General features: G+C 38.0%; 1 protein-coding gene across 1 annotated transcript; it reads right to left on the reverse strand.

The window, feature by feature from the left end:
- Window positions 1-6,774: 6,774 nt before the first annotated feature.
- LOC117420027 (myogenic factor 5) lies at window positions 6,775-9,406 on the reverse strand. The gene is made up of 3 exons (XM_034033526.3): window positions 8,511-9,406; window positions 7,737-7,797; window positions 6,775-7,310 (listed from the first exon to the last, which is right to left on the reverse strand). The coding sequence occupies exons 1-3, from the start codon at window positions 9,000-9,002 to the stop codon at window positions 7,117-7,119; spliced, it is 747 nt and encodes a 248-aa protein (XP_033889417.3). The 5' UTR covers window positions 9,003-9,406; the 3' UTR covers window positions 6,775-7,116.
- Window positions 9,407-12,172: the final 2,766 nt, after the last annotated feature.

Here is a 12,172-nt window from a genome sequence, read left to right on the forward strand (position 1 = left end):
TGAAGTTGTTCTAATGATAATTAATAGTAAAATAATGAGGTGGAGTAACATGCCTTAGGACTGTTAGGCATTTCCTCTTGTGACTGAATTAACTTTATAATACTGATACCAATTCACTGCCTGAAAAAAATACATGTATGTTTTCTTTCAAAGGTAGAGATACCTGACAATTTCCATGCTAACTAGAGTGCAAATACCACTGCCAAAAGCCATATGAATAAAGTTGTGTTCCCAGCATTTAATTTGGTTGAGAAAGTCGCTGTAACATGGGGGTCGGCTGAGGCGTGAAACAGTGTGAAATTGCCACTGCCTGTAAGTTGCCTGTTTTCTCTGTAAGGTTTTACTCTGACAGCAAATTAGATGCTGTGGCAGAACATAACAGAAACAGTCTGAGGTCCAATTATTTCCTTTAGGAAATTAAGATTTCAAACTGAGGATTTAGACAAATTAAAATAAATGTGAAGTCTTAAGTTCTGAAAGTAAAACAAACCAAAAACAAAAGAGAAATAAAACAACAACTAAGAGACTGTCTGCCTGGCAACTGAAAAGAAATCGGGTTTCTTCTGCTTGTGATGCTGTCAATACAGAACTGAATTTAGTGCTGTCTGAAATCATAAATAGACTCTCAGGGCTGGAAGTGACAGGAATCTTAAACACATCAAAAGCAAGAACATGATGGAGGGGATGATAGAAGTGATGCTGTACAATATGTATAAAATGCTTTTGAACCCTCCATCTCTGTGTCTGGTCGGTATTTTAAAGGGCAAAACGAACCCGAGCCGCAAGGCTCGTTTACAATGTATAAAATGCTATACTGAAGACTTTGCATTTTGGGCTTTCATGCACGTGCCAAAAATTGAATTTGCATTCTTCCTTACAGTCTGACAGTGTTGTTTATTCATCATGTTTTTTGGCATTGACCACCAATAAATAGTGGAAGGTGTTGAACATTTTTCATTTACTGATCTTTGACTAATTGTTGTTTTTTGCAGGTATTTTTTGTCGCAGCTTTGCAGCACTTCTAGTCAGTAGCATCAATTGCATTTTGTATATACAGTATATGGACAGGAGAGGAGGCTCATAGTGGGAAACTATGGCCCTCGAGGGAAGAACTATAGTTATCGAGGAGGCTATAATGCCTGAAGCACCAACATTATCTAAAAAAAGAATGACCCTCTGCTGTACTGTAATAGTGCAATTACAATATGAAGTCCCAAGTGGAGACACCCTTTTGAAAATGTATGCCATGCAAGACATTCGACCTGTGCATTTCACGTCTGTGAATTATCTCTGCATACAGTTTGCACCTGAAACTTGTTATCTCTGAATTAACAGTGTCTATTTCGAAGGGCCGGAGCCTTGAGCTTTTCCAAACGGTGCAAGCCTTACACAGTGCATGACACACACTTACCCTGTCTCAACAACCTTCATAAATATGTATACACCTTTCATTTATGCTGTGCCAAAGTCTCCACTTTCCTGTATTTTCACTTTACTAGGTTAGTTTAAGGCCCTACAGCCCTCAAGTAGCACTGTCCTGAAACGTTATTTTCCAGTGACTTTGTAATTCATTGATTCCCTAGTTTTGATTCCCTAGTTTTTTGAGCAGCCCAAAGCTTTTGATCTTCTCGGCCATGAAATGACTTGACTTCTGATCTGACTGCTTGGTAACAGGGGCCCAATCAAACCTAAAACAACAGTGGCAGCTGGTTGAATTTAATGGACTAAAATCTTGCACACTTCCTGTCAAATTAGATGCACTGTAATAATCGGCTCCTAGCATCCTGCTGTTTTCAGTCCATTTTTTCCTGATCTTCTCACTGTACTGTATGTCTGTGCAGTTTCATATGCATTTCACTTTGTTAATTAGAAGAACTGAAAACATGGTTCAAAGAATTTCAACCCCCTGAAGCAAGCTTGTAAAATAGTACGCCACTGGATAAATAACTAAATGATGTTGGGATTTTACCATACTCCATATTACATAGGTACCAATTCCAGTTACAAAGCAACAACTTTGGATTAGATGGTGTTGTTTAATTTATTAAAAATGTCCTTCTGTTAGCTGTTTGCAGATGATGGTTTCAACCCAATAGTATTTGTTTTTTTTTTTAAACAGATTGTTTTAGGGTTAGGATAAGAGTAAGATCTATGGATGGGGTAAACCACCCTGTGTAATAAACATATTATCATAGACTGACTCATACTGCAACATTCTGTTTTTGTTTCTATAATTGCACACATAGGCATGTATTCAAGAACAGCAGTGAGGCTTCAATACTATCTGTAGCGAACCAGCCATCCTCAAACTTCGATAATGACCTTGAGAGATATAGATGCACTACAAAAATCAATAAAAGTTAGGGAAAGATCTTTAAACACTTTTCATAAACAGCATCTGAGAAGTGGCACTACTAGGCCATTAAGAAGCTGATACAGGAAAATACTGCCATACATATTCAAAGACTTATGCCCAACTACAGGAGTTTTGATCTTAGAAATGCTGAAGCTTTGCATAAAGCAATGCAGAACTGGTATGTGAAAAAAAATGTCTTTGAGCTGTCAAATACCTTAGAGCTGGCAATCTTTGCTGCCCATGATCAAGGAGATGATAAGTCATTTTTCCATGAAACAGGATGGAACTGAAACATCCCCAGCCTTTTGCTCAGAAATGTGTGAAATCTGTTTTGATCTTGTTCAGATCTTGTTCTAGCAGTTTGTTTTAATTGTGGTTGACTGGGGTGTCAGTATCGGATGTTGAACAGCTCTGTGACATGCTGTCATTAAAAGCTTCCCGGCAAAAATGAGATCTTGCATCTCAGTAGGTTCTTCCTTAGAAAAGCTGAATAAACAGTAACAGCACCCAAAAATATCTGCTTGCCTTATACATGTATATACAACAAAAACGACAAGGTAGATGTTTTTTTGGTTTTTTTTATCCTAAGGAAAGCTGTATTTCTCCCAGCCTAAATACTGTATTGACCAAAAAATGACTCAATCCAAAGCAAGACAGGTTTTTATATCAATACGCTGAAGGCAATGCTTTTAAACCCCAGTAACAATTACACGTGTTTTCTAATGGTAACCAGTATAGTACCAGACACCCCAAACCTCCTGAACTGGTTCTGGTACTCAATGAAGGTATTGGTTTAATTTGTGGAAACCACTATTAGAGTTTACACACTGTATCATGAATAACATTCATCTTTTAATCTGTGGTACAAGGGTCACTTTTGTAACCATAGTTACAAAATGCAACTGAGAGAAATAACAACGCTCAATTAGTCTCTGCCTCGCTTCTCCCACGCAACTCCACTACTCCGCTCAATCCACTGGCTACCGATCACCGCTCGCATCCAGTTCAAGACTCTTGTACTAGCCTACAGCTACCTCCAGACCCTCATCTCTCCCTACACCCCCACTTGACCTCTCCGCTCCGCCTGCACTAGAAGACTGGCTCTACCTCCTCTAAGCTCCCCTGCCTCCAGAGCCCGCTCCTTCTCCACCCTCGCTCCGCAGTGGTGGAATGAACTTCCTACAGATGTCAGGACTGCCCAGTCCCTGACCACATTCTGGCACCTCCTTAAAACACCTCTTCAGAAAGCCCCTGTAGAACTCCTCTGTTTTTCCCCTGGGACACTATCACCCTTCCTTAATTGCACTTTATTTGCTCTTATCTGCCCCCTATTTTACTGCATTTAATCCTGTACTTCAGAGTACTGCAATCTGCCAAGTGTTTAATCTGTAGTATTTTGTAGTTAATCATATCTTGATGTAACTATCACTGTCACTGTTATCTGCTGTAGTATTGAATTGTATTTTGTCACACTTGTACTTGCTTGAACCAAAGTCATTGTATTTATCTTGCTCTTGCTGTATTATTACTTGTACTGTAACACTTGAAATGTATTTGCTTACGATTGTAATTCGCCCTGGATAAGGGCGTCTGCTAAGAAATAAATAATAATAATAATAATAATAATAATAATAATAATAATAATAATAATAATAATAATAATAATAAAGCAGGATGAGCTAGAAACCAATGCATTGTGGGCACCATCTAGTGGTGAAACTGAGTCAGTATAAATCAAGCCAAAACATGTATAGTGCCTGTGATTTAAATAAAAGTGAACATGAATAAGCTAATAATTTATATTAAATTAAAGCTAAGCAAATAAACAAATATATCATTAATAGGCACACATTGTAAAATGTCACCAATATAAGAATTGCGCGTATCTTGAATAGAAGCTTGCTTTATATGAATTCAGTGGAAAAAATGTGTTGGTCCTACATAATTATATTTGAATTACTGGCATGTATTTTAAAGAGCAGCCATTTATAATGCGTTGTTTACAGGCCATTTCCAGAGTACGCCAATAAGAATCCAATAGAAGTTGCAATAAAGTTTGCCATTAATCACGTGACTATCACAATAAACAGGTTCTTAATTTACTTGCTGTGATTAAGTCCGTTTGAAATCTTAATTTCCAAAAGATGTAGGACCTGCTTGCATCTTAGAAGGTTTCAATTGTCAAATACACTGAAATTCAAAGATCACCACCTGCACGTTCTATTTGAGTCCTGTCATATCTGATCATGCATGTCGGGAACTAAATGCATGAATTCAGCATGAACGGCTTTATTTCTTAAGACTAAACTGCAGTCAGCTGTTTGTACCTGACCTTCTCAATCTCTCCCATGAATTCAGCTCTCAAATTCAAATGGCCCCAGCTGTAGCGTTGACAGTGATGAATTGGTTCGGATTGTTTTCAGACGTTTTAAGGGAGTTACTGCCCCCTACTTGTTGGTTAAGATATATTTTTTTTTAAATACCGGCTACAACTTTAGCGAAGGGGGAGCTGTAAAAAGACACTAACGCAAATCAGATGTTTTTAATTGGAATAATCTGCCATCTGTGCTGTGTGATGTAACTTAATAATAATAATAATAATAATAATAATAATAATAATAATAATAATAATAATAATAATAATAATCACGAAAATAACAGTACATTTCACACCTGAGATATTAGGCTCGATTTATGTTACGTTTGATATTAAGTTTGTTTGTTGTTTTGTTTTTACTTGTTTTGTGTCACATATTCAAAAGAACGTTCCTGTGTTCATTGTTTCTTGCTTTGTTGTTTATTCGGCAAGTTATTTCATGCAGGGTGATACATTGCATCTAGTTAACAGCAGAGGGGGCTAGGTGGTCCTCTCGAGGTCCAGGGTAGAATCCAGCTGAGGTCACGTGTTTAATGAGTTTGGCGCTCTCAACTTTCTTTTCAATGGACATCACAATATTATAACACCACCACTGAATTTATCACAGCTGACACCTGGAACCATTACAGCAGGTGTGCACAATTTGAGTCCTGGAGGTCCCTGAACCCTCCCGATCTATGTTCCACTTGTACCCTAACTTACCTAATTAGACCAATTACCTCCTTCCAGGTCTTAATCACATAATTAATTACTAACAGCTAGAAAATCTGGAGGATGCTGGACCTTGAGGAGCAGATCTGTGCACCTCTGCTTTTCAGACATTCAAAAAGAACAGCTAATGGTTTAATAGGCCTGGTGATTGAACTGCTGCCTCGCCCCCTAAGAAGAGTAGACTTGAGGCATACTCACAAGGGCATTGTGCAGAAACACTGATGACTTCAGTCATTAGAACTGCATTAACACTAGAATGATGTGTAATAATGATCCACTCATACAATGCTATTTGTGTGTGCTGCAGGCATTTGATATTTCCTGTCCTAATTACATGTTTCACATTTTATGACGCCATCTCTGCTCATTCCCAACATACCTTGTACATGCCTTCAAAGTACTGTTTTGTCAGATGTACCCTATTAATCTGATGCAGGGATTCCTCCCACATATGATCTTGCAGGTTATAGTATTGAAGACATCACATGGTGGGTTAAAACCTTCAGACATAAAGGCTGACACAGCGCCATCTACTGTACAGGCTGTCAGACGGAGGCAGTATGTCCCTTAGCCCTTCATAAAAGCTGTCAAACAATTTAGCTCTCTTATGGACCTGCTAGGAAGCCAGTTTAATTGCTCCAGCTTGTCAAGTGCTGAAACCGCAGGACAGAATGAAACCACTGAAGTTTGTCAAGCTTGGCAACTAGTGAATCACAGGCTGATCTGTAGCTTTATCCACGTTCTTGCTGCAGAGATTGGACAAGGTAAAAGAAAAACATGATTCTCTCATCTCAGCAATGGTTATAGTGCAAAGGAATTCACCAATAGGTATTTGGGAGGGGGAGGGGAAACATTACCGGAGTTGCTTTATAATGTACAGCTTGAATAGTGTGATGGAAACGGAGTCAACAGGTCCCAAAGGCTTCAGCAAAGGCTTTGAAGCTCTCTTCCCCTTCCTCTCTTTCTCTAACGCTTCAGAAGCAAATGTTGGATTGAGACCATTTGCTCAAAACAACATTCCTTAAGTGCTGATGAAATGCAGCTTTTGCTTCACCAACAAATGCACGCACCCATAAGGCTCTCTCTCTCTCTCTCTCTCTCTCTCTTTCTCTCTCTCTCTCTCTCTCACACACACACACACACTCACACACAATTAGAAGAGTCACCTAAATGCCTAAACTAAGAAAATAATGGATCCTTTAGTTGTCTATATATTTATATATTATAAATGAAATTAGCCAACAGTGCTTTATATAGCTAAAGTAATATGACCCAGTGGAATGGTATCACTTGGTATATTTCTACTTTGTGTGTGACCTAATAGCTTTCTTTACATAGCAAGCATTTTAGTTGTATGCATATGTATTTATTTTTAATAGGCAACACACAGAATAAACATAACAAACTGGTACACAAGTTATTTAAATACAATGTATTAATTACTTTAGAAAAGAAAAATACAATAAAAAACTGGATTCAGCAGTTTCTCTAGCAAGTACAGTTGTTCAATTAAATATGTATAATTAAGTATAAAAAGTATACAGTGAATGGCATAGTTACATATATACACTTTGAATGGGGTCCCTATATACAGTATATAAAGCCTGCATGCTTGATGTTCTTGGCCTCTTTATTTAATATATTAATATCTGTTAGAGGGGCTCTCAGTGGTTCACAGCACATGGTAAACAGGTTTTGTGGGCGGCGTTCCTGGAGTGCTGGGTAGGGAGTCAGTGCTGGTAGGTGATAGGGCACTGCTGCTGTCTCGCACAGCCAAACCACACTGATTGGATGAGGAAAGGCGGTCCACTATACTTGATAAGCATTCCAAACTGGACACAGCAGGGCCTCTCTCACTGGGGAACACTGAGCGGGAAAACAGAAAACACTATAAGTAACCAATCCAAACAGCACCTAGGAAGTGCATTGATTATGCACGCAAATACCCTCTACTGCACATACACAGCTACTTCTAATAATATCTCAGTACTGTAATACACTGTACAGCAGAGTCATAGGCCCAGCCGTTTCTTTGTTTCTTGCAGTTTGAAGGGCCCAAGATAAAATAATGTACTATATATTAGTTTCCTTAGTGAAAGCTACTTTGAGAGGGAATTATTCAGGTGTTAGGGACATATGGTAATTAGTTTCAAATCATTCATCTTTTTCATGCAACTGTTTCTATAACAATATTTATATTAAATAAAAAAATTGAATCAAGCAATTAATATTTACAGTAGGATTGTGCTGGAAATGAAAAAAAGATTCAAGAATGATGCCACAGGAACTTACCATTCTGTAACTCGTGGCTGTAGTAGCTGTTTCTATGTGACCAAACGGGGCTGTTGCACTCCTTTAGAAACAAAAGATACAGTAAATGATGAATGTTTAAGAGAACAACAGAAAACTTCTCAGCTTATCGGCGCCATAGAAAAGCACCACCAGTAATACGCATTGCATTCGGCATGGCAAATTGATTGTGTCAGTGGAAACTACACCGGTTTTTGCAAGATGATGCTTTCCCAGATCAAATATGCGTGAAAATCCTGGCACCAGGATAGAAAATGCAGTCAGGAAAAAATGCATCAGCATGTAGACTTCACCAGACTTCAGTTAGGTGCAGTTTTTCTACTCCTTTATTAGTCTATAAAATGTCTAGTGGTGGGAAACTCATTACCCCCCCTCCCCCACCCCCATCTATTAAAAAGCATTGTGTGGGGCACACTTTAATGGATATTGGGGCAACTAGAAGTTTCCAGAAAGTATTCCTCTGGACTGGATTAAAAAAAAAAAATCATAAATTACAGTACACATAGAGACATGAGTTGTTTCTGGACTTCTTATTGAAATTCAGTGTATTTTAGAGGTAAAACCATGTTAGCAATAAGACACAATTTAGTGGATTGTTAAGGCGATGCAGTAAGTGATGGTATCCTGCTTCTGCTAATATTATGTTGTATTCAACCCAAAGCCTTAGAGTACATAATCTAATCACAATTCCATTATATACACTCATTTCCAGTTCCCTTCAGCACATTGAATATGATATAAAAAAAAAATGTTTACCATTCCATCAGAGCAGTTGGAATTGGGGCTGCCCGGCTCAGAGCTGCTCTGTCCAGGCAGACTGTAGTAGTTCTCCACCTGGTCTCTCAGGACGTCCTGGAGACTCTCAATGTAGTGGATAGCGTTGCGCAGGATCTCCACCTTGGGCAGCCTCTGGTTGGGGTTAGCCGAGGTGCACCTCCTGAGTTTCTCAAACGCCTGGTTGACCTTCTTGAGCCTCCTCCTCTCCCGCATGGTGGCTGCCTTTCTGCGGTCCACTGTGCTTGACTTCCTCTTGCAAGCTTTGCAAGCCCACATCAGGCAATGGCCAGCTTGGTGGTGGCCACGGGGGGCTCTCACATGCTCGTCCTCGTCGGACCCTTGAAGGTCCTCCAGACCGGCCAGCCTGTGCTCAAAGTCATCGATGAACTCTGAGCCCTCTGGGGAAGGCATGCAAGAACTATCATGAAACAGCTGAGATGGGGAAAAGTGGCAGCTGTCTGAGATTTCCATTGCTGGTTGCTGTAGGTAGAAAACTTCTGGAGTTCCTTCACAAGATTGCTCAAAGATGAAGGCTGTGAAAGTTTTCAGTGTGAAGTCAACAGGAAAGTTCTTAATAAGCTAGGTAATGAGTGAAGTGTCTTTGCTGCAGCCAAGGGGCCTCTTATATATCCAAGGCAGGAGTAGCTAGCCCACATTGGCCAGCTGTTAATTAGCATATCCCATCGCCCACTTGAAGGATGAGAAAATTCCCCCTCCCAGTTTTAAGCTCACACACCCTGCTGTTTTTGTTCTCACATCTGCATTTTCAGGCAATCTATCTGCTTAAAATCACGTATTTATTTAATATATGTACTAGTCTAATCTTTGTTTGTTGATTGCAATGAACAACATTGAGAACATTTATGTGTTTTTTTTTTTTTTTTAATAAATACATTTTTCACCCATAGTGTAGGATTTTATTTGATGCTTTTTTTTTTTTTTTTTTTTTTTAACTTAAATAGCTACCACTGGTGTGCTTTTTTTAAATGATGTAGCTACATACAATAATGAACCATATGTGAATATAAATTATTCTTATTTAATTAAAATATGTATTATTAGATGTATAACTTTTTGGGTTGATCCAAACACCTGAATGTATCAATTATGTAATTCCTCTTCTTAGGAAGTTTATGATAAAAACATGCTATGCAATATAATTATACATTGCCTAAATAAAAGGGAATGTACCCCCATAAAAAATATATTTGTAAGATTTAACTGCTGCTGTGACCTGATATTTTTTCAAACCAAACAGTAAAGCAATGCTTTTCCTCAGCTTTCCAAGGTTTGCTCATTTTTATGGTCGAGACAAATTGCACCGTTACAGATTTGTCCCAGCTGTGATGCAAAGTGTAAAATTACAAACTGAGCAAATTCACACAGTGCAGTGACTGACACTGCTCCAAAAAACCTCCAACGGATCATTGCAAGTGTCAAGTGATCATTAAATTGGTAATGAAACCATTAGCAGGATTTCACCGAGGTGGTGCCATCCTTTTACAAAATCCTGATGGACATTACAATGGACCAAAGGAAAGGAAATCGTTGCCAGGACATTTTGTGTTTACATTTCTTAACTTAAGACCCTGTTTATTATTGGTATAACTTTTTTTTTTTTTTTTTTTTGCACAGAAGGCCTGTTTTTCACACAAACATTGTGCTAGTCTTGAACTATCTATCCATTTATAATTCAGTCGCTGTCTTTCTATCTTTATCTTAGACTCAATGTTTACGCTGCCGTAGTCTATTTGGGAACCACTTAAAAAGACGTTTATAACACCTTGTATGTTTACAGTACATAATAGTGAACAGTAGCCTACCATTAGCTGGTATTAAAAAAAAGTTAGCGTTATGTTTTCTTTCAAACTAACCCTTGTGTACAGCATCCCTTTGTGGACTGGAAATATCTATTGTAAACCGATCCCTTCTCTTAAGGCAAAGCGCATGGCTGGAACGAAGTAACACCCGAGAAACATCACTACATTACAAGGCTAGCTGATGGGCGAGCGAGGAGAGTTAGTGCTGGTGGGAAACGAACTGGGAATTCAAGTGATGAAAATAAGATCAGAGTGCAATTAAAACGCACCCGGAGAGCCACAAAACAGAAATGCTTTGAAACCATGTCAAATACACATAAAGAAAAAAAAACTGCTTATTTGAAATGTTACTTATTGCGACTTTTCTATTATTATTGTTATTATTAATTATGTTTATTATGTACAGTTCTATCATTAACGACGCTTAATTTGTTAGGCGAACTTTAATTAAAATATTGTAGCTGTCTGCGCATTATATTTTCAAGTGATAAAAAATATATTTATTTCTGCATTTTCGGTTCTTTAAAAAGTTCACAAAAACGGTCACCCTTTGGTTTTAATCACATTTTTCGCAATCAGTAAAAGTTTGACTATCTGATACTTAATAAAGCATAAACCGTTTTATAACATGTGTTTAATATACATGCCTGATTACCTACCCCCCCCCCCCCCCAAAAAAAAAAACACACACACACACACACACACACACACATATATATATTTTAATGTAGTCCTTTGATGCCAACATAGGGCTAATTATTTCTGTAAATTACATAACAACCAATTTATTAACTATACTGTAAATTACAAACCTTCTCACAAAACAGTAGTTTAACATTAGTCGCTCAATCTGAATTCATGATGTTCCCCTTGTTCTTATAATGTGAATAACACTAATACTGTAGGCCTACAAGATTCTTCATCAACTTTTATTTCTATTAAAAGGCAGTGCGATGACAGGCTAGCAATGCAAGGCGGATATTGCTCACTACGTGTTAAAACGTTTGGTTGCTTACATCTCTGGGAACCCGGCACACCTAAGAAAACATTTTAGTAGCTGCCACTGAATTGCAGGCAGAGTTTGTATAGGGGACAGCTGAAGAAGACATTGGCCTCTTTCTGGCCATCGGGACTACTGAGGAGATCAAAGCCAACTGACTGTGATCTGCTCCGGAGAACGAGAATACCTGCTCGCTACTGCTATTGTAACCCGAGATTAAACAAGCACATGGCACAAGTATATTGCATTGCATATTCCCAGATGTATCGATTATGATTCCTTCTTTTCGTTTTCTTTTTTTTTTTATAATTACAACCTTTACATTGTAAAAAAAAAAAAACAAACGTGGTGTAATAAAGACAAAGCAATAATACCCCCAGGCAAAATACTTTAAAATAAAATAATATGCAATTATAATTAATATTTTATGTAGAATGGTCGCCTTTAATATAGTTAATATCTCAAGTCATCATTATCATAATAATAATAATAATAATAATAATAATAATAATAATAATAATAATAATAAATTAACCCTTAGCTAACAATTGATTGCCATGTTTACATGACCAGAAGCCATCAATAACAATAACATGTCATCAGTCTGTGAAGCTCCTGTTTCTAGTTTGACACGATTGCCTGACGAGAAGCAACAACAATACAATGTTATCAATCTGTAAAGCAGCATGTTCTGTACAGATTAATGGCATGGATGAGTTACAGTGGTTTTAAAGGGGCCACATGGGCCTCCTGCTGCAGGTGGGTTGGGCAATAACAGTAGGTCTTATAGCACACAAGTCACAAATATACAATCACAAAAT

Source organism: Acipenser ruthenus, chromosome 7, assembly GCF_902713425.1.
Source record: "Acipenser ruthenus chromosome 7, fAciRut3.2 maternal haplotype, whole genome shotgun sequence".
NCBI lineage: Eukaryota > Metazoa > Chordata > Actinopteri > Acipenseriformes > Acipenseridae > Acipenser > Acipenser ruthenus.